At 55.1% G+C, this 22141-nt stretch overlaps 2 protein-coding genes across 3 annotated transcripts in view; one reads left to right on the forward strand and one right to left on the reverse strand.

Moving 5' to 3' along the window:
- Positions 1 to 496: 496 nt before the first annotated feature.
- On the reverse strand, positions 497 to 6294 carry DLK2 (delta like non-canonical Notch ligand 2). The gene is made up of 5 exons (XM_009992076.2): positions 6222 to 6294; positions 4537 to 4600; positions 2600 to 2730; positions 1786 to 1930; positions 497 to 1274 (listed from the first exon to the last, which is right to left on the reverse strand). Exons 1-5 carry the CDS (start codon positions 6292 to 6294, stop codon positions 497 to 499), a joined length of 1191 nt encoding a protein of 396 aa, XP_009990378.2.
- Positions 6295 to 19908: 13614 nt separating this feature from the next.
- The window catches only part of TJAP1 (tight junction associated protein 1), a 41448-nt gene continuing 39215 nt past the window's right edge, over positions 19909 to 22141 (forward strand). For both annotated transcript variants that reach the window (XM_086631649.1, XM_086631648.1), the window contains exons 1-2: positions 19909 to 19977; positions 20989 to 21063. The gene's annotated coding sequence lies outside the window, so the exon portion shown is untranslated. The remainder of the gene's footprint in view (positions 19978 to 20988; positions 21064 to 22141) is intronic.

Genomic DNA, 22141 nt, shown 5'->3' on the forward strand with positions numbered 1-22141 from the left:
GGGGCAGCGAGGCCTGTGCAGCCACAACCGTCCTGAAGGCCCCAGAAGAAATATCCCAACACCAGCAGAAACAAGGACATAAGCCCCTTCCAGTAGTCACAGAGAGGAGTTACAAAGGGTCTGGCAGAATCTGGGCTTGCAAGAAGGCTGTGCTCTCCTCAGCACTATCCATCCCATTTCTGAGCGCTCCATCGGATGACACCAGCACTGCATGGCATGGGCTGTCACAAGTGACACATTGCTGCTGCCCTGCAGGGCTGGCCCAACGCATCCCTCCTTTCAGGTGCCTGTGGGTGCCAGCCGCACTGGCTGGGCAAGAGACGGCTCGGGCCCAAGCAGGGCCATCAAACCAGTGCTTGATGCCCAGAGGTTTCATTGACGCGTTCGCTGCCCTGGGAGCCCTTCTCTGTTGCTTGGCTCGTGCCGGCACAGTTCCCCGGGGTGCAGTTCAAGGGGTTTGCCTGCTCGATGAGCTGCCATCAAGAGTCCTCGCAGCTCACAGCTCTGTCGTCTTCCTGGGCTCGATCAGGACAGTGTTGAGCATGCCCACCTGACATTCCTGGTCTTGGAGCTTCCTTGAAGCCTGAGAAGGGCTTTGGCACCAGTTTGACCTCTGACGGCCTCTCTGCCAGTTCCTCAGCATTAGCAGGACGGTGATGAGGACCAGCACTGCTGTCAGCACCCCGAACACCAGCACTGTCACCAGCTGGGCTTCACTCAGCCCGGAGTCCCTTTGGGTCACCACCTCCTTCACGGAGATTTTCAACAACCCCCCCCCCGGCTCTTTCTCACTGTGGTTGGCCACACGCCGCCCCGTGACCACGGTCCTGACAGGCTCTGGCTGTGTCACCCCTGGCATCTCGCTGGTGGTGCTTTTCACACTCCCACCATTCTCATGGTCCACAGGGTGGTAGGGAGCAGCCCAGGTGGGCTCGGGGACGGAGATCTCGCAGGTTTTCCCAGTGAAACGGTCAGGACACAAACAGTCATAGTCATTGACGCGGTCATAGCACTTTGCCCCGTTTTTGCATGGCTGGCTGGCGCAGTCATTGATGTTGATGGTGCAGAAACGCCCTTCAAAGCCTACCTGGCACTGGCAGGAGAAGCGGTTGATCCCATCGTGGCAGGTGGCACCATTGGCACAGGGACGCATCAGGCAGTCATCCACGTCATTCTCACAGAGAGCCCCCACAAAGCCAGCGAGGCACCGGCAGGTGAAGTTGCTGGCAAAGCCGTTTTCGTCTTGACACTGCCCCCCGTTCTTGCACGGAGACCTGCGCGCAGAGAGCAAGGATGGGTCATGGCCCTGGAGAGCAAGCAGCTTCCCCCACCCCAGGGAGGTAAAAACGCACAGCTGCTCGCATGGCCAGTGGGTCCAGCACCAACTCTCTCCATGGGGGCAGCTATCTCAAGGAGAAGACTGGGCAGGAGTTTCCAACTCCCCAAGTGAGAGGCTCTGGGACCTCCTCAAAGGCTGTGGCTGTGCACAGGCCCACCACCCACCAGGGAGGGTCTTCAGCTAAATCACCCGAAGAGGAAACATGCCCTCCTGATGCTCCCCAAAGGCACCTACAGCAGCAAGGGATGGGAATCTGTTCAGATTGCAACAAAGGCCTTGCCCCGGTGGGACCGTGCGGTGCATACAGCTAAACCAAAACCAAAGACGGTTTTGGCTTAACTCCATTAGCACACAGAAATCCACAGATAAAGAGCCAAGCTGGACCACTGCTTAGCAATGCGTGATCCGAAGCTAATGCTGTCTGTAGTCTCACTGCTGTGTCTCACCCTGCCTTCTCACAAGGCCCTGTCTTCATCTCACAGTCCTTCCCATGGAAGCCTTCTGGACACAGGCAGGAATATTCCCCATCTCGATCGTAGATACACTGAGCTCCGTTCTGACATGGGGACTGGTGTTCACAGATGTGTATGTCTGAGGGGAAAGAAAAAGAATTAGTGAGAAAAGAGGAGTGATGTGGCCAATTCAGTTTGAATACAGCCTGTCAAATCCAGCGACGAAGGAGAAATGGTAGGAGCTCCTCCCTCCACTCCAAAGGGCACCTGCAGCAATAGAAGCGCAGTGCCTACGTGGTGTCTCGCAACCACAGTCTGCAAAATGCACAGGCTTAGGGGTGCGGAGAAAGCAAATTGTCCTGCAAATCTGTACGGCGTGAAGATGCTGCGCATGCCATCTGGTCGGCCAGTGCAGACCCCGTGTGTGGCACAGAGGAGCCTCTCAGGCTGGAGGAGGGGAATCCATCCACCTGCTGAAGGCAGGAAGCCCTGGGGGAAGCAGGAGGTGCTGCCCAGAGTCCAACTGCAGCGTGGGAAAGGCAATGAGTTAATCTGCTCCGTTTCCTGAGGCTGGAGGGTGTCATGGCAGCTCTTGCTGCGCAGCCAGGGAGCTGGTGCTGGCATCCTGACCTCTTCTGCAGGAAGGGGACAGTCCCAGCTGTGGCAGCCAAGCAACATCCCATCTCCGCCACAGCCCAGGCGGCATCACCCAGATGGCTTCTGGCTATGCTGGCTCACCCATCCATGCAGCATGTGCTGGGCTTCTGCCCTCAGCACCAGAGGCTGGGACATCCAGCCCATGACTTACCTTTGTCACAGAACTTGCCAGCCCAGCCAGTGTGACAGATGCACTGCCAAGGCTGGTGGCACGTTCCGTGGAGACACCCCGGCATACGCACGCACTCCTCGCAGTACTCCCCCTCCCAGCCTGGATCGCACCTGCAGGAGGACAGGGCATGGCAGCGTGATAAAACCCAAGCAGGGGCTGCTATACTCAAAACAGCATGAAACTAAACCTAACAAAAACGTGGTCTCTAGAGTAAGCAAGGAGGTTCATTTTCATGGCTGGAGCTTATTTCAGCGTGATGTGTAGTGACTGTGGCTTTGCCAGGCCAGTCCGAGGCTGCACTTTCACACTCGGACTGGTGATTGTCATTGCAAGTTGTTCCAAAGAGATGCGGAAAATGGTTAAAAAAATAAATACGTACATTAATTACAGGCTTTTTGATGGGAATGGAGGTGATACCATGTGCCTGATAAGAGTCTGGGGAAATGCATTCATACCTGGGCAGCCATGAGCTTACAAAGGGCTATGGGCAGGGCACCCCTACCCCCCAGTACCCACAGGGAGCAAGCACCATCAACTCTTCTCCTTCCCTAAAAGGGACATGGCCAACCTAAAAATTGCCAGGGAGAGGGCCAGGTAAGCAGCCAAGTCTCCCTGAGGTTTAGGGTGATTTCAACAGGGTACTGCCAAGCTGCTGAAAGGTTCAGCAAATGCTAACTGCGAGTGACCTGAAATCTGGAGAAGCAACTCACGTGTGCCTCCACTGGAAAAACCTGTAGCTGGGCCACCTGCCGCATAGACAAGTACAATGTCTCTGACCAGGGCTTCGCAGCACCGAGCTCCCTGGACTAGCCACAGCTGCTGAAAAGGCTCAGGGAGGAGCAAGCTCTTTGCAGCTGCAACCAAGGACCCAGCAAAACCAGAGTTGGATGCTCCTTGATACGGTTATGGCCACGTGCTGTGCAGATGTCCCAGCCTTGAGCTTCCCAGCCATCACCAGAAGGCCACATCTGCTCCATTAGGCAAGAACAAGTGTCCCAGGCATGGTGTGACACTGGGAGTCGTACTGCAAAAGGGGGCTGAGTGTGCCCCAGCAAGGAGGACAGAGTAGCGGTGGGTAGTCTGTCCCCTTCCAGCACGGATGTTCAGGCCAGCCCAAAGCAATCTGCTCCTCCCAGGACTGCCCTGCAGGATGGGGGCTCCGGGTGGCCCTACGGTGGGACGAGAGGCAGTGTCCGGGGCCATGGCAGCCCTGGGCAGCCACGTGGTTGTTTCCCAGGCTGAAGTGCAGGGTCACGCTCTGAGTTTTGCCCCTGCAGGATCTGGACACCAGCTGGAGGTGGGATGCAGGGATCGTGCATGCACTTATGCTGCAGTAGCCCCCAGCTTGCTGATGAGTCCTTTATGAAAAGAGACGGAGATTGCCACCACAGCCCAGGCTTCTGAGAGGGGACCTTGGATGCCCTCAGACATTTATGTGCATGCCAGCAGCTCTTCTATTCCATGTCCCCAGGGAGAGCATGCCCGTCTCAACCAGTGAGGGGGCCAAGCAAGGTGGCCACCCTGCAAGCCTGCCCTGCTGCCTGATGACTTTCCCCATCATATTGGAACCTGAAGGCTGCCTCTCATCACCCAGGCATGCCCAGGCTGTCCTAAGCTCCCATCTAGACAAAAAGGGCTCAGCAGAACAACATCAGTCAGTGTGTGGCAGAAGGGGCCCTGGAAGCACTGGAGCAAAGGCTGGAGGGGACCAGCGAGAGGCTGAGGGATTACAATTTCCCACTCTATAGGGTGTCAGGTAAAAAGGGAGCAGAGCCGTCGACTCCAGGTGTGGGTGAGCAGAAGAGGAGGTGCTTCAACTCGAGGCAGGGGTGTAGGCACAGCGGACACAGCATCAAGGGAGGGAGAGCAGTTATGGTCAGAGGCAGCAGGAGCAGAGGGTGAAGGACAAGCCATACCTGCACTTTCCATCCTGGTCACAGCAGCCGTGGGCGAGATTACAGCGCTCACTGCAGTCATCACCTACAAGGCAAGAGATGGGTGGAACTGGGTTAAGCAGAGACCACAGATGACTCCAGATCTGCCATCTGCCTGTGGCCCTGCTGGCTCACAGCTTTATTTTCCCTCCTAAGTGCTCAGCCTGCTCTTCCCCAGAACTGTAAGGTGGGGGACCTTCCTTTCAACAACTAGATACCACACGAGAGATGAGGATTTCAGTGTCACCCAAGCATCGATAACTGCCTCTGTTGACAAATTGGACCCTGCTTCAAGACTACCCAGTCTCTGATAATTTTCTCCACCCTCTCACTGCTGCTTCCCTTAGACTTCGGGCCCTTCTGGGCAAAAGCAGGGGTTGCCCATGCATTAAGGCAACCTGTGTAACAGTGCCTGACCCACGTGGGACCTTGGTCCCACAGTCATGCAGCAAGTATTGTGGGAAAGGTCAGGGCCAGGTGCCGCGAGGGGCACAAAGGGATGGAGGATGGCAATGGAAAGAATAGCTCCTTTTTATCTCCCAGGACATACTCATCCCTAGGGATAGCTATTGGCATGGAGCAGTCTGGTCAGGGCTCCTGCCCTCCTCAGGACCCAGCTGCCAGCACTCTCCTGCCGGTGTGCAGAGGCAGGACTGGGCATTGCATGGGCCAGGTATCCAGTTCTGTTTATTTATTTAAAGGCAACAGAAGCTGTAACTGAGCCATGGCCTCGCTGTGTCGCTTCTCATCCTCCACTCGGCACTGGCCTGCTTTCTCCATCCAGATATCCCCTTTCGTCTCCACCTTCCCCTCTCCCCCATCATTTGCTTTCATGTTAGCCCGACAGGGAGCTGGCTTGTTCTGGCTCCACGGGCAGTAGAGCTAGAGCAAACGTCAGGAGGCAGGGGGTTTCTCCAGGATCCCGGTGTGATCCCAGGCCAGGCCAGGAGACGAATGCCCTTACCTGACTGAGCCCCTCCATCTCAAACTGAGGCAGATTAAAGCCCCCACACCAAGAGACATGCTCAGGCTTTCCCCAAGTTGCGTGATGTGCTGCCTAGGAAGCAAGCAGGGGGAGAAATCCCCCATGCACGCATTTTTGCTGCAGTGAGGCAGCAGGTCCCACTGCTTAGGATAAGAGCCTCCCAAAACAAGCCACTGTGGAGCTAGAGCAGCATCCTGGGACTGCTCAGCCCAAGCCTGGGTATCGTCGCCCTTCCTATTTGTAACCGTCTCTCCTGGCAGATGGCTTTGGGAATTCGTTGCTTTTCCAGAGCAGGGAAAGAGCAAACTAAGCTTTGGCAAGGGATTTTGTCTCACGGGATCCAGGATTAGCCATTCGCTTTTGGGATCTTCTTTCCCCCTCGCCCTGCCTCTCCAAACAGGCTCATCAGCTCAGGGACCCATTCAGCCTAACTGTGAGTGACAGAGCAATGGGACTTCTCACTGCCAGTCCGCTCAGGCACCGCCACCCCTATGGGCATCAGAGCGGCGGTCTCTACAGTTGCCATGAGTCACCATCCAGGTGCTGGAGGGCTGAGCAGCATTTTCAAGTCTTCCAGGCCAACTCTATTTTGCATGGAGAATTGAGAAGACTTCAACAATGCCAAGGACAGGTTTGGAAAGATGGATATAAAAGAGAAGGACCCATATCTACACAGACTTACCTTGGGCAAGCTGGTGATGGGCCAAGAGAATCCAAACCAAGGACATGAGCTGGAGACAGAAGCTCCTGAGCATGGTCAGTGTGGCCCCACCGAGATGGACACCTATAGAGAGAAAAAGAGTAAGCTCAGAAAAATCCCCTGGCTTACATTGCAGCTTCACTTCACGCATCCCTTCCTCTCTGCTACCTGGGAGGTTTGAGTCGAAACATCCAATTTCGTACAGACTTGTCACCGTAGTCCTCTCTGTCCTTCTAGGCTCCTTCCTCTAAGGCAACATTGAAGCACCAAGAACCAAAAACCCTTTTAAAATGTGTGTATGGAAGAACTGAGTGCACACATTCAATCCTGAGCGTGTAACAGCTCAGGCTGCTACACTGCATCTTGGAGCACCTGCCCCTGCTAGCTGCTGTCAAGAGAGCAGAAGCCTCCAGAAACACCAGTCCAGCTGTGGAGACCTTCGTCTTCCCTCCCTAGGTCTGGGGGGCTTCAGCTTCTTGTTAAGCAAGGTCCCTCCTCTGCATGCTCAAATGAAGAGATGAAGTGAGTCTTTTTACAGTGCCCAGGCTGCTTTTCACGTCCTTCAGGAGGGCAAAAAGTCAAGTAGATCTAGTAGATGAGCCGGTGGTAAATGGCAGCCCCTTCCAGACTCAGGGAGTGAAGTGATAGGCACTTAGACCTGGGCTGCAGCGCCAGGTAGGAAAGGCAAACACACACCTCTCACTAGGTGCGGTCCTTTTCCTCGGCTGTCCTGCAGAGAGCCCCGTCAGCCCAGGGTTCCTGCACCCATCCTATTTTTCCAACCGCCTCCTGCCCTCTTGAAGTAACATTAAATACTTTCCAAAAATGCTTCATTCCCTCCCAGCCTTCTGGGTTTGTTAAGAGCAGGAAATTCGAAGGTGATATCATAAATATATTACTATAATGAGATGGGAGGGGTTAAGATATGCAGCAGACTCCATCCAGCTGTGTGGGTTTGATGGACAGAGGCTATTCTACTTTCAGCTTGACTCTTTAGCTCGGGAGGGTTGTGTTGGGTCGAGAGTTGCACGAAAGACTTCTCAGATGGGGTGAGAAGTCCTCCCACCCACACGTACACACGCATTGCAGGAAGAGGTTTTAGGGTTCCTACTACGGACTTCACGTGCCTGGACCAGACAAAATAGCCCACAAAAAAGCAATGATGTTGCTCGAAGCATCTCTCCAGCAAACAAACCATCACCTACAAAGGACGCGTTTTCAGAGGAGCTACAGGATATTACTGTCACTATCCCAGCCAAATCCCAGCATGGACCGCTGCATCCTCCCTCCACACGGTTCCCTGGGCAGTGGCAAACAGCTGCTGCATTTCAGGGGAGGGTGAAGCAGTTACTATGAAACTTACAAAATAATTTAGGGCTGAACGGTTGGTATCCTGTTCCTTCAGGGCTGTGAGGAGTTCAACCTCTGACCACATGTCATTGCAAAGGTCCTTTCCCCCACTGCTCCCCACAGCCTCCTCACTGGAGATGCAGCCTCTCAGACCTCCTGATGGAGCCACCCTACGGGCGCTGCTCCCGGCACCCACTCAGGGGCTTCCCCGGACCCCAGCAAGGTGCCAGGGGCATCCGGGGGGGCAGCCGGTGCCCGAGGGAGGTGCGAGCAGCACTCAGGCAGGCCTGGCTTTGGGTCGCAGGGACACAGCGGGAGGAGCTCCCTCCGTCCCACTCCTCCGCTAGAGCCTGGCCGGGTTGGGGGCTACCAGCCCCCCAGGGGCTGCAGGCTATTAGAGACGCCCTCGGGAGCTACTAACCTGCCCCTCGGGGGGTATTAGGAACCTTCGTACGGTTGGGGGCTACCAGGGACAACCCCCGGAGGGGGGCTATCAGGCACCGCCCCCTAGACTGGGGGCTATCAGGGACCCCTCCGGGCTGGGGGTCCAGGGTAGGATGCCAGGGGGATGCTGCGCCGCTGTGCCTCGCCCCGCCTGCCCCCCCCTCCCCCGCGGCTCTGGGACCTCTCCGAACCCCAGTGCTCCCCGGAGCGGCATAGCCACGGTGGTGCCCGCCTTCCCCCCGACCCCCCGGCCGGCCAGAGAGGACGCTTCGCGGAGCCCCGCACCGCCCCGGCCCCACCGGTCCCCCTGCGGCCGGGGCGGCGGCGGCAGGAGGGCCCCGGGGTGGGGGCTGCCGGTCCCCGCCGTGCGCTGCCCCCCATCCCCGGCCCCCCTGCTCACCTCGGCGACGCGGTGGGTCGTGGGGCTATCGCGGGGCGCGGCGGCGGGGGGCGGCCATGCCCGGCGCGGCGGCGGCGGGGCTGGGGAGGCGCGGGGCTGCGGAGGGAGCTGCCGCCGCGTGTGCCGCGCCGCTCCGCCCGCCCGCCGCCGCCGCCGCCGCCGCCGTGCAGCCCCGGCCGCCTGCCAGCGGCTGCGTGTGCCTGCACATCCCCGCTCCCTCCCCGGGACATCCCGCCTCCCGCCGCCCCAAACCGCAGGCAGCCCCCGGCCCGGCCCGCCCTGCCCGCTCACCCCTGCCCTGCTCCCGCTGCCGGGGGCGGGGGGGGGATCCCACACGGCCACACGCCGGCCCGCCCGCCACGCACCGCTCCGGGGGGCGCTGCCTCTGGCGAGGCTCAGAGGTCCAGTCCCCCAGGAGCGGCCCGCAGAGAATGGAGGGGTGCCCCGGGCTAGGGGTGCCCCCCCCCCGGGCCGCGGCCCTGCCAGGGAGACCCTACCCGAGCTCGGGGGGGCTGCAGCGATCGCCCCCTTTGCCAGTGCACACACACGCTTCGGCAGGGCCGCCGGCCCGCTGCAGCCGGCCTCCCGCGAGGCACCTCCGCCTCGCACGCAGCCTGGTTCCTCTCTCAGAAATAGGTGCGGGGTGATCCGGGCCCTCATTTCGCCCAGATTATCCCAAGTAAGCGAAAACGCCTCCTGCAGCCCCTCCCTGCCGGCTTCAGGGGCCACTAACGCACCTCCACTGGCAAACCGTGGGGTTAAGAAGCCCCATCCTTAGAGGTGCAACACGAAGTGGTCACCCCATAAGAAAGAAGCCATCCGACAAAGCTGTGGTCCCTGGCACTTCTCTCACTGCTGCTTACAAGACATGGACACCAGCGCCTCAGCGAACAATAAGACAACCCTGGGAGAAGGGCTGGATCTTCGGGAGGAACAGCTGCCCACTCTGCTCTTCACCTTGCATGGCCTTTCTGCTACTTCACAAGATCCTATCTGTCACCTTCAAAGGTCCTAGCAATCCTCAATTAGATTACGAGTTCACCTCAGCCAGCTCTCTTCCACCCCTACACCCCACAAAGTTTGCTATTTTCCACCAGGCAGGAGGAAGAACCACATGCTCCTGGTACTTAGGTGGATGCTTCACCTCACCAGACAAAGCTCACCCCCTCCCTCCTCTCACCTTCTCCAGTCCCCCTGGCCCTCTGCAGTTCCTCACAACCCTGTCAGCACCACGCACCCTGCAGCAGCCATGAGTGGCACTGTGGACCCCAGCACCCCAGGACAGCCCAACAGCCAGCGGCCCCATCAAAGACAGCTCTGGCTGTGGACCTCTGCTTGCTCCATCCTCAGCAGGTCTGGACAACACAACCCCACTGAGCAATAACATGGGAGCCTCCCACCCTGCCCACTGCCGCAGGAGCTGCCTCCTTCCAGCCTCTCTCCTGCTCTCCCGTCAGCAAGGAGCACTGTTCCCTTCCTTGCCTGCCTCCTTCTGTCTCCATCACCCCACATAACTGCTCCAGGTTCCCTGAGGGTCAGAGAGGTCCAAACCTCCTGCTGTTCAGGCTGCTTTGTTAGCTCCTTGGGTATTTATGGGACAAGTTTGCACCAGCCCTGTTATGTGATGTTTCCTGTGGTTCTCTATCCATTCTCATTCCCCGATCCTTCACGTCGAGCTCAGCCTGCTTCTGAGGTCCTGGTTCACATCGTACCTGGGGCTTGTGGCAAAAGGGAAAGAGGGAGGCTGAGGCCAAAGTACAGCTCCTGGTGCTTCATTAAAAAGCAGACAGCCTCTCCTTCAGTCACTGCAGCTCTAGAACCTGGGAGAATCTACCTTTCTCCTCTGACCTGCCTTGCACTCTTTGCTTTGCCAGTAACAGCTGAAGGCCAGGTTTTTACTGGTGGCACATCCAACATTGAGTGTAGGCTGCTCAGCCTCACCCTCACCTCCTCCTTGAAATCCTACCGCCTACACCGATTGTCTCAGGTACACCACCACCTCCCACAATGTTCTCACCTGCTCTTGCAGTCCTCTGTGGGTATCTGCCCCCGTCACAACCACACAGCGCTGCAACGCCATTGCACGACAGCGTCTGGGTGCTCTTAACCCTCACTTGGTTAAACGCGCCAAAGAAAACCCTCTGGACGTGTGTGCATTTGAATGGGCAGGTAGGAGGGTGCTTGCGGAGGATCCCTGCACATAAGTATCTGTATCCACAACATGAGCGCTGTGGGAGACGGAGACGGGATTAGGCTGCAGCCAGTGGGTTCTCCCTGTGCCGCTTCTCTCAGAGGTGAGAGCCATGGCACGGAATGGGGGCTGTCCAGGCTTAGGAGGTAAAGTTGGTCGCCGGAGATCTGAATGAGGAGGGGGAATGGGGAACAGAAACCAGGGTGGGATTTCACAGGGGGTGAAACGGGCGTATTTGAGGAAATGGGGTTTGGGGTTTGAGGTTTGGTTTTGTGTGAGAGTATCAGACAGAAGCAGGCAGGGACAGGTGGGAGTAAAAAACATAGGTACAGAGGAGGGGAAGGGACTAGAAGGGAACTCCAATCACCATGAACCTTGGATGTGCTCCTTCCTCAGCACTGAAGGGCTCTTGTCCCATCCCTGGGCACAATCCTGAGTCCCAGGCTTGCTTTGGCAGTCCCTGGGCTGCCCAGGGTGATTCAAGCAAAGCAGCTTTATTTGCAGACTCAAGAAGTGGGCATTGAGGAGGGGATTCCTGCGCTTGGCTTAGACCCTGCCCTACTGGGCTCTGATCTCTGCCATGCCATCCCTAGAGGCGTCTCAGATGGAACAGCTGCTGGGTCAGAATTAGGAAGGATTTTTTCCTAGCCATAAGAGTCCCTCCACTGCTTTTGCCTCCAGTGAAGGACATCTCACAAAGCAGGGACCTGGAGTGGGAACAGGAATGACCTGTCATCAAAGTCTCCCCCCTGATGCATGCTAGCTGCAGGCTCCCTCCCCTGCCGTCCTTCCAACACTCCATCACCACTCCCAGCCAGAGGGAGGAATTACCTGTCAAAACCAGCTGGAGCTGCTTCCCTTTCTTCCAGCCTCTGGAACCTGCACCTTGGAGGCAGCCAGACATCAGGGGCGAGGAGCAGATGCTGGGCTGAGGGAACAGGTGATGTCTCCTCTTCTCCTCCGCTGAGGAGCCTTCCCCAGAGCAAGGAGAGAAAGAAACTCTTCTCTGTGCGGAAGCCTGGAGAAACTCACCGCTTCCTGCCCACTCTAATTCCTCGAGGGAGGCAGAGAAGCAGCACAAACCAGCTGGAGAAAGACTGCAAACACCTCCGAGCTGCCAACTCAAATGATCATCCTCTCCCGCAGCTCTCGCTCCGGGTCACCTTCTCTGTCTTACACGCGGCACCAGCCCAGGGTCTCTGGGTTAAAACAAATGGTCTCCCCCATCTCACCCCCCTTGCTTTTCCCATTCCACCCCAGCCCACAACAAACATCAGCAGCTCGCTGGCCCTGCAGCCATGTAACCCAACCCCAGCCATTGTTCCCCCTTCCCCAAGGTCTATATTTGACTCCGCGGCAGCACCGTGTCTGTGTGCGTGTGTGTGTGCGTGTGCACTCACTGCACACGCACGCTCCAATATTTGTTCAGAGCCTCATTCCCCAGATGCCCAGGATTGCTTAGAAATAGCTTCCATGGGCAGTAGGTGTTTGTGCCTGCAGTGGGAAAGTGGAGGGGGTGGATGGAAGAGAAGCAGAGAGAGGGTGAAGGTCGAAGGTGGAAAACCTCCTGGCTCTTCCCTCCCAGTTTGCACCATTTTGATGATCTGCTGCTCTGTGGAGTGTGCCCGAGTTGACAGACGACAACGCATACACTCAACAGTGCGACTGGTGGCAGATCTGAGGACTGATGGAGAAAAGGCCTAGCTGTGGTCTTGATGAGTCTATTCTGTGTTGCCATGCCCTAAGTTTCACTCTCTGGTGGCAAAAGTGTAGTTCAGCCTCCAAAAGCCTTTCAAACCTTTCTAGGTCTGGTGGCTGAGGCCACCAGAAATGGCACTGGGGAGGGAAGTACCTAATTCCTTTAGCCTGGTGGCTCTGCAAGGGGTGTCTCAGCGTATGGGAGCTGCCCTGGGATTCACCCTCCTCTGTTTAAGTACTGCATTAAGGGTTGCCACCCTGGGCTACCCCGGGATGTATTTTGTGTTTTACCAAAGCCTCCAGGAATGCTGCACAAGCCCAGTGTCACATTCCCCATGACCCTGGAGTCCCTGGGAACACTGCCTAGGCTCGGCATGAGCCTCTTTTATTTGCATCCTTTGTGGCCTCTCAGGACACACTGCAAAATCAGAAATAAGTGCAGTCAAAACAAATGACAAGAAGGATTGCCTTTATCCTAAACACCGATGATTCGGGGAACTCATTGCTACTGGGTAACAAGAAAAGGCATTCCATTCATTTAAAAAATGACTAGATATTTATATAGGTAGCAAAAATAAATAGGAATGAACTGCAAAGAGCTGTAAATCTTTGCTCCAGGGCACTGAAGATGAGCTCTAGGCCATGGAGTAAGGAGCAGCTTTCCCACAAGGGTGGGTTCTTCAGTAATTTTGTGCAGAGCAATGCTCGTACCTTTCCCTGAGCTGTGCAGACCCAGCCCTGGGAGAGGAAGGATGCTGGGTATGAGGAGGCACCATCCATACCTACCCAGTGGACAGAGGGGTGGCCCAGCATATGTTTCCCATTGCCGAAGCCAAGGAGGGATGGACTATATGGATACTCCAATGATCCCTGTGAGATGTCCTGGAGAGGTGATTCCTGGTTGTTCAGAGCCAAATGTCAGCCTGCGTCCAAGCCTCTGACCACCAGCTCGCCTCTCCTCTGGTCTGAGCCAGCTGCGGGGAGTCCCTCATCATCAGGGCTGCTGCTTCCTGAGGGGTGACTGTACCCTGCATTGGCCTCCAGGCAGCTGCACTGTTGGGACTAGCTAAAATCTGACTGTCTGCTGGGCTGCTCCACTAAAACAGGTCCTCTGAGTGTAGGAGAGTGCATGTGTCATCGTCATGAATTTGAATTCAGTACCTGGTAGCCTCCAAACCTTCTGTGAGGAACTGGAAAAGTAAGCTTAAGTCACACATTATTTTGAGATACAGATTCCCTGAGTCCACCCTCAGTACTTCTGTCCAAGACAGGAAAGAGCCACCAGGGGACAAAAAAAAACCCAAAGAAACAACAAAACACCAGGAGAAAAAGAAAGATTAAATACTGAATGCAAAAGGAGTTTAGACTTGGAAGAGGGAGGGAAAGAGATTGAGATATATATGGAGGGCGGCTAGAAAAAAGATGTTTTACTTTGTGCCCCCACAGCTCAACAGACTGAGTCATGCCCCTTCAAAAAACCCCCAAGAGTTCACTGAGAAGGTGTAGGATCTTGTTTTGCCCTTTGATTTCTGGCTTCCCTCCACATGTGTGTGTGACAGCTAATGTCAAGGCTCTCCCAAGGGCACAGACTTCAGGGGGTGTACCCATTCCCCCCACCTGCCTTCTGCTTCCAGAAGGAGGTCTGGAAGGATTGGAGCCAGAAGGAGATGTCTGCCAGGCTTTCCCTTTGCTGGCACACACTCGTGGGTGCCTCGAAGCCCACCTCCAGCCATACCCTTTTCCTTTCCAGCTGGCAACTCTAGCAATGAAACCTCTTACTCTCACCAGGAGCATGCAAGGATTTAATGGGAGTCTCTTGAAGCAAATGTTTTGAGCTTCCTCGGTGCTTGCCCCTGAGCTTGCTCCTGGATATTTACAAAGGTTGGCATATCTTGGCATTTGCAGTGAAACCTGTCAGGGGAGTCTGTTGCAGTGAATTTCAAGGTCATTTTACGAAACTACAGCCTGTGCTTAGAAAGGCTTGAACCCTGGGTGCAGAGGAGAGGAGTCCATAATTGGGAGCCCCAGGGGATGTGGACGAGTGTTGAGGGGGAGGCTAATTGCAGACTGACTGGCTCCTTGGCCTTCAGCAGCTCCTGTGAAGCAGGGAAGCAGTGTGCTCAGCCAAGCACCAAGCGTGTCCTAGGGAAAGGTAATTCCTCCCTGGCTTGCCTGGACCCGTCCCTATAAACAACGAGAGCTGCATGAGGAGAGCAGTGCTGCAGATTTCACAAAAAAGCAGAGGTCTCTCCGAGCGGGAGACGTGCGCTAGGCATGCAGAAGGGCTCCTCAAGAGACAACACACAGCCACGTGCCTTTACCTGAAAGAGCCCGCGAGTCCCTGCTCTGCCCTCACAGGGCTTAGGGGATTAGCTCCTTCCCCCAATTTGTGCACCATGGTGAAGTGCCATCCCTGATACCCCGGCAGGCAGTGTCCTCCCCTCGCACTCCAGTCGTTCTGCCACACACCCAGACGAAGCTCCATCTGCCTGCGCACACCAAGGAGAGCCAGCGTCACACCTAACCCCTCCGCCACCTCCCCGTCCGCTCCCGTGAGACATCCTCCCCTTCCTCTCCATGTACTTTTAATTCAGTTCATTTCAAACACTCTATTAGCATGACAAGCTAAACAAGTTTTGGCCAAGGGGAAGAGAGGTAGAGCCCCTCCAGTCTGGGTCTGAGGCTGACACCACAACTTCAGCCTTTGCTTCCCACAGGTTTTGCCTTGCCTTGCAGCAGCCATCCTGCCTGTCGGGCACATGTGCCATTTCTCTCCACTCCTTCACCAGGTTAAGTCGCTGGCATGGGAGGGTGGCTGCCCTCCAGTCTCTGTCACACAACAGCACCCTTGCTGGATTTAGCACCCGTTGGGGCAAAAGCTTTACAGGGAGCGTTGGCGGAGCTTGGGCGAGGCTGCCGGGAGAAGAAACTATGCAGTTCTGGGGCAGCTCCTCCTGCAGGAAGCTCACCACAAGGAGCAATGGTAACCATGGTGTGGGTCCCAGTTGGGAACTGGATTTTTCTGGCAAAATACCCTGTATAAATCACAGCCTAGTCCCTCGCAGAGCCCTGGGGCCATGCAGAGCAAGATTTGGAGGCATCTGTGCAGGGCTCAGTGCAAGAGCCGTGATCCGTTCATCGGGTGAGTGTGGCCTGGAGCCAGCGGTGAGCAGAGAGATGAGGAGGATGCCACAACCAAATACTTGAAGCCCAAAGACCCTGATTTCTGCTGCCTTCCCCTGAGAGTGATGCAGCTGGCGCAAAGCGAGTGCAGAGAATATGAATGCACCGCTGCCAGGCTCTGCGCTCCCTGCCCCGTCAGGAAAGACTGCACTAGGGACAGGGCAAGAAGCAAGAGCCAGCTGTTGCTGCATTATTTTGTGGCTACTTAGAAATGACCAGTAGGGGTCACTGATATCTATTTATTTTATTCTATTTTTATACATATGCATTTATAATATATAAAAAAAATGCATAGGCAGCAATTGTAATGGGGAAGTGTTGATGTGCAATGTATTCATCAAGTATACAGGTCAGGGGAAGTGCCCCTATGTACGTCTGAAACACCAGTATGAGCTGTGCCCCCCTCTCTGCACAAACCCCACGATGGCAAGAAACCGCCAAGCCATGCCAAGCGCCAGGGTACTGCAACATTGGGTTTCTGTTGTCACTCTCCAGTTCTACCTTCATCCTCCGTCCTGTATTCACAGAGACGCTTTGAGAGAGATTCAAGAGATTCAGAGATTCAAGCCTCGGGGGCAGGATATTGTGTCTGCTTGTCTTTCTGTGCAGTGCCCAGCACAATTACGTCCCAACCGCGATGGGTGCCTTTAGGCAGTCCCATAAGATAGACAGCACTTCAGGTTGGGATGGGTCAGTTCTTCAGTTCTGTTCTTCAGCTGCTGCTGCTGGGGATCCTTACAGCAAAGTGTTTGCCTGTTTTTTGAGGGTTGCATCTTCATGTTAAAATTGAGTCCCAACCCTCACTCTTATGCAGTGGGATGGACTGTATTATACACATGGGTGTTGTTAGCAACTGCTTTACTAGTGGGTTGTATTTTTCTGGTAGGTGCATGCTCCAGGCGTACTGGCAGGATGTGTTTGGCTGTCCAATTCTGCATCCACAGACTTGTTTGGCTGTCCCAGGCAGGCTATGCTTCGCTGATCTTATTGTTCCCAAGATGCTGTTGGTTTAGGTGCTGAGCTACTCTTGTACTGGCATATCCCAGAGTGCAATCTCTGCTCAAAATACATCTCGGGATTTTTGGTTTTGGTGGACTCAGCCCATCCGTGAAACCTCTTCTGCCTCTGAGGGTTTCCTAGATGAGATCTGCCAGGAAATCCACTGTGCAGCTGGAGTCAGAGAAGTAGCAGAGGAGGTGAGTGTTTCCTAAGTCCCTTCAGGACTGCAGCATCCAAGCCGGAGGAAACAGAACTTCACATAACTCTCGAGGAGATGACAGCCTCTCAGCCAGCCACCAAAGGGTGGTCCAGCACCCACCACCTTCGCTGCTTGACCTGGGTTGGTGGGGAACTAGAGAGGACCAAGCATCCACTGCCTTCTTCTGGTGGGGAGACATTATTTCTGGCATCTACTTCTTCACTAGCCAAGACCGTAGGCACTTTAGAGAGATTTGTCCCTCCGCAGGGTGGCACCTGCCCCTCCAGGGGTTCCTTTTATACAGTTACAGGGGTCTATATAAAGTGCTGCCAGCTGGAAAGTATTTTGAAGAGATTCCTCCCTGCTCTTTACTAAGGGTCATAAATTCAGCTGGTATTTGAGAGAATCTCAAATGTACTTCCAGGACTGTTTGCTGAGGGCTTTACATCCGCCAGAGGCCCCTTAAAATAAAAGGATTATTTGGAGTCAAGTGTTAGATTACCTGGTGCTTGTTAATTGAACTTCAGAGGCTTTAGCGAGCAACTGGCTCGAGCAAGGAGCAGCACTTTGGCATTAATGGTGTTATATAAATGAATATAATGTAACCAAACATCATGCTTCCTCATCATGTCACATCTCTGGGCTCAGGGCAGTGGTAAGTCCAGCTCACAAGCATACCGGATACGGAAAAAGGCAGGGCGGATGTGTATCAAGAGGGAGAAGGATTGGGAATCAAGGCCTTCGGGATCTGCAGAAATAATGTTTTTCAGTTCTCAGAGCAGGTGACTGGTGTTCAGGCATCCTGAGTTCAGTTCCTGTCTCCCTTCGGCTGTCTGACCTTGGGATCTGATTTTGAGAAGAGTTGAGTTTAATGGAAGCAGTGAATGCTGAGACCATCTGAAAACCAAACTCTCTCCTTCCTGTGGGGCTTATTTCACCTAGACGTGCAAAAAGCCTGAAGATCCTACTCTGACAGGCCACCAAAAGAAAGCAAAGGACTCTAATCATTGATGCCATCAGTGCGCACCCTCAGAAACCTGAACAGACCACAAGTGTGAAGGCTCCAAGGCAGCAAGGCCTGGTGGAAATGAGAAACCTCATCAGCTATGAAAATTTCATCAGCTGGCGCTGTGGAAGCAAGAATCTGGAAGTGCAGAGCAGATGGGCAGCCTGGATTCTTGGAGCCATTGTCCTTCTGCTTGTTATCCGACTCCGGCACAGGGAGGATTTGGAGAATTTATGGGGGCACAAGTACCAAAGGCTTTCTTGAAATATCCCTGGCTGACGCGTGGCATGGTGCAGATCGCACTTGCTGGGTGTGCAGCAGACGTTTTTGCACAATATTCCCAAGGTCATGGAAGCGGGGTCCTGCTGAGCACCTGTCTTTTATTGTGTAAGAGAGGGGACCGTTTGGGCAGTTTGCAGCGCTGTGAGCCTGGTACTACCTGAGTGCAAATCTGAAGGCTTTGTAAATGTAGTACATTGAGGAACATCATCCGCATACTACCAGGACTTTTCTTGACCACACAAATTGCTTCTGGACTAGGCACCCTTATTTACCACGTGAATAATCAATTCAGGAGATGTTTGTGAAAGAAACAATAATAGGGAAGGGGAGCAGAGGGTAAATCTATGCACCAGGCATGAGAGGCAATGGATAAAACACCTGTGTGAGCTCAGAGTGGAATAAATGGGGCAATTTGATTCAAAATTAGAATGTATTGACTTCTTGAAGTCCTAAGGCTAGAACAATAGAGTGGAAGATTTTGCAAATAGACCAAAGCACATTACCAAATTGCTTCCAGGTTTGACAAGGTCTTGTCTGCCTTGACTGGTACATGCTCTCCTTAGCCCCTCTCGTTTAAGAAGCAGGCAATTGTCCTTGGAGGTTTTAGGTGGATTTTTCCATTTACTACTCTCTCTCTCCTTCTCCACCTGGCCCCATAGAGGGGGAGTATCCTTCCCTAGTGACAGGCTGTAATATGCCCCAGACCGTCGGGATGTTTCTCAGAAACTGAGGCACGTAACAAGGGGAAGGAGCTAATCCTGGACACTGGCTCCCAGGGAATTGTCCTGGCTGGCAAAGACCTGAAGAGAGCAAGCAGATCATCTGCAGTTACCATGAGACCGCTCGGGGGTCCTGAGCACACCCACAAGCTCTGTGGTGCTGTGACCAGCCTATACTATTTTTTTTTTCTGTCATCTTCATCAACTCAGGGGTTTAGCTGCCTCTTTTCAAGGTCTGCTCTCAACGGCACAACCTCAGAGGTCACCTGTGGGGTGACCAAGGGCTGCAGCCCAGCTGCTCTGTTGGAGACTCAAGAGGCAAACACAGGGACAGGAGCAGGGGCAGGTTCTGCATCCTTCCCCAGCCAGGCGAGAGGCCTCTGGCAGAGCCATACAGCGAAAGGCAGCCAAACAGCCTGTCGGCCCGCCCCGCACCCTTCAATACACTTGAAGACATCTCAACCCTGCCACTTTCCTACCCGAGGGCACATGGGTCCTTGTTTGTCTGTCCCTGTGCCATGCCCTTGGTGGTACTTTTTGGACCAGCTTGTCTCATCGGGGGGATTTACTGAATATGAACCTCCACACCCCACTGGCAGAGCCGTGCGAAGGCCGCACGGGAACCTCCTCCTACTGGGGAGCACGGAGGGGGGCCGTCGCCATGAGGTCTGTCGGGGAAGGAGCCCCAACAGCCTGGCAACGCTCTCCCAGACAAACGTGGACCTTCCTGAAGCTGTCACCCGCCGCTTGCTACCACGGACCGGGACCCCACCAGTCCGGGCGGGTTAGCGACCCCGGCTGGCCCGGCGGCAGCGCCGACAGAGAAGCACCGCCCGCCTCGCCGCCTCCTCCTCCTCGGAGGGCACCGGTGCCAACCTTCACCCCCCCCACCCCCCGCGCCGGCACTCAGGTTCACTCGCCCTGCCCCCCCCGCCCCTGCGCGGCCCCGCTGGTTCCGTCCCGCAGCCGCAGCCCCTCTCCCCCGCCCCGCCCCGCCGTTGCCGTGGTGACGGGGAAGCCGCACCGCCCGCCCTCCGCAGCGCCCGGCCCCGCCCCCTCCCGTGCCGCCCGATGACGCAGCTGCGCTGCGGCGTGGGGATTCCGCCGGATTACCCGGCGTGCCCCGCGGCAAAATGGCGGCCTGAAGCGAGAGCGTGGGGCCGGGCCGAGCGGGGGCAAAGTTTGGGGCGGGCTCGAGGCGAGGCCGAACCGGGGCAGAACCGGCCGCAAAGTCACTGGCACCCCGGGCGGAGCCGAGCCCGACCGGGTCAGAGTCGGGCTGGGGCCCCGGGGGCGGGGAGCGGGGAACGCGACCGGCTGGGGACCGAGCCCGGGCCCGGGCGGGGCCCCCCTCGCCCCCGGGCCTCGCCGGCCTTCCCAGGCGGGCTTCGGGCTGGCGCCCTGCGAGCGGGGGGGGCTCTCCCTGTCCCCGTGTGTGGCCCGGGGGCGGGAGGAGGCGTAGGATCCCCTGGGGATAGCGGGTCCGGGCGGATCGCACCGTGAGCAGGGGGAGTCAGCCGGGCTGGGCGGGCGGCAGGTGGGGGCCGGGTGCGGGAGGCTGGTAGCGCCACAGCCTCAGCCGTCAGGGCATTAGGAAGCTCTCCCTCCCGGGGGGAGACCTGTGGTGGCGATTAGAGTGGGCATGGAAGCGGCGGGCTGAAGCGGGTCCACTCAGGGTGTAGCCTTGTCTGGGTGATGGAGAGGAAGGTGGTGCGGGGGATGAGAAAGCAGTATCTGTGCAGGGAACGTAGCTGATGTAGGAACTGCAAAGCAGAACAAGTCTGGGCCAGCATGTATCTGTGTGTTAAAGAACCAGAGCATAACTGACAGAGGCAGAGTTGGAAGGGAGGGAGCAGCACTCCCCTGGTGCCAAACCTGGCAGGGGGGAATGGGAAATTCTCTGCCAGCCTGGACACTCTTTCTAGTGCAACAGATGCTTCCTACTATAGAATTAGTGAGCAGCCCCTGGTAATATGGGAAGACTTTAAAGAAAAACAGGTGAACAATAAGTACGGAACTGCATCTGGCTCTGGACTTGAGCACGCAGCACAGTGCAGAGTAAAAGACTGAGTGTGAATAAACAGATTTTTAGATGGGCAGGAAGTTGCGTCGGTAGGCATCAGGTTGTGCAAATGATACACAAGTCTGGCAAGGCTGAGAATGACCTAGATCTGAGAGATGCCAGGTGGATGTTGTCCATTGGAAAGAATCATTCATCGAATGTAGATAGTTCTGTGCCAGAGAAAGCTTTTCAGAGGTATGCATCTCTGTTTTACAGATTCAGAGAAGGAACTGGGATAAAGGCCCTGCATAAGAGGAAGCAATGAATCCTTGTTGAAGCATCAGACAACAGGTAAGAAAGCCAGGAATGAGCTGATGCTGAGTCAGACTGTGCTCTTTTGGTCCCGCTACTTGAATTTTTTTGAGAATGTGTGAATCACATACCTGAAAAACTGTCCCTCCACGTGATGTTCTCTGTATCATAGTAGGCCTACGTTGCTTGAATTGAGAAGCCAGGAATGTCAATGAAATGGGACTGACCTTGAAAAATTCAGTAAGAGTCCCTGTGAAGAAAAGCTCAATTAAATATGCAAGCCAGTGCTCTTTACACGTCATCCAGAGAAGCAGTCTAAAGTCTGTTCTGTCAGTGCTGAAATAGTTATGTTCTCTGTGTAATCCAGCCAGCCAGAATCCCAATGAAATCCTTTCCAATGATCCTGCTTTTGAAATAATCGTGATGCCAAAGTTAGGTAATTCTAGTGATCCCGTATTCTGTTAGGTTCTTTCTTCCACAACATTGTTTTTTCCACCTGTATTTTAACTGGTACTCTGATGGGTGGTGCAGGTGTACAGCTGGCCTTTCTGTCCCCTCCTGACCTCACTGTTGAGATCCAGTTTGGAGGTGCAGCTGTTTAGTACCCAGCAACTGGGTCCTTTGAGTTGTTCATAACTTTGAGTTAATTGTCAAATCACTTTTAGCACAATGCCTTTCTCTTTTCTCCCCTTCTTAGTGGATCGCTGCAGAGAGCATATGTATCCCAACAGTGCTTTGCATACAGTGTGTTTCAGCTTCTGGATGTTAAATCAGCATTTAAGCTAACAGGTGGTGGTATCAGAAGACTGTGTTATCAGGCTGTGGTATCAGAAGCTTTTGGCTTTTTGTGCCTTTCCAGGCACCAAGTGCTCTTGAAATCATGGGAATGCATTTCAACAGGGCCAGTGGAGTTCCAAAGTGCAGCCCATGGCTATTTTCATCTTTAATATTAACAAGGCATTGGATCAGGTGGGGATGAGTTACATGCCAAGACCTGTTGCTCCTTAAACCAGCTTTCTGAACCAAAGATGACCTTGCATTCTTTTCCAATCTGTTTCAAGTAGATTGTTGACTGCTGCTAAGTCACTTGCCTTGCATCTTTCAAACCCTTAATTCA

Source organism: Tauraco erythrolophus, chromosome 2, assembly GCF_009769465.1.
Source record: "Tauraco erythrolophus isolate bTauEry1 chromosome 2, bTauEry1.pri, whole genome shotgun sequence".
Taxonomy (NCBI): Eukaryota; Metazoa; Chordata; class Aves; order Musophagiformes; family Musophagidae; genus Tauraco; species Tauraco erythrolophus.

What these genes read in the sequence shown, in the direction of transcription:
- DLK2 (XM_009992076.2), bottom strand. Translation starts at nt 6,294, where the DNA reads ATGCTCAGGAGCTTCTGTCTCCAGCTCATGTCCTTGGTTTGGATTCTC. An exon ending in CCATCACCAGCTTGCCCAAG is followed by an intron (nt 4,601 to 6,221) that starts GTAAGTCTGTGT and finishes CTTGCCTTGTAG; the next exon opens with GTGATGACTGCAGTGAGCGC. An exon ending in GGGCCTTGTGAGAAGGCAGG is followed by an intron (nt 1,275 to 1,785) that starts GTGAGACACAGC and finishes CTCTGCGCGCAG; the next exon opens with GTCTCCGTGCAAGAACGGGG.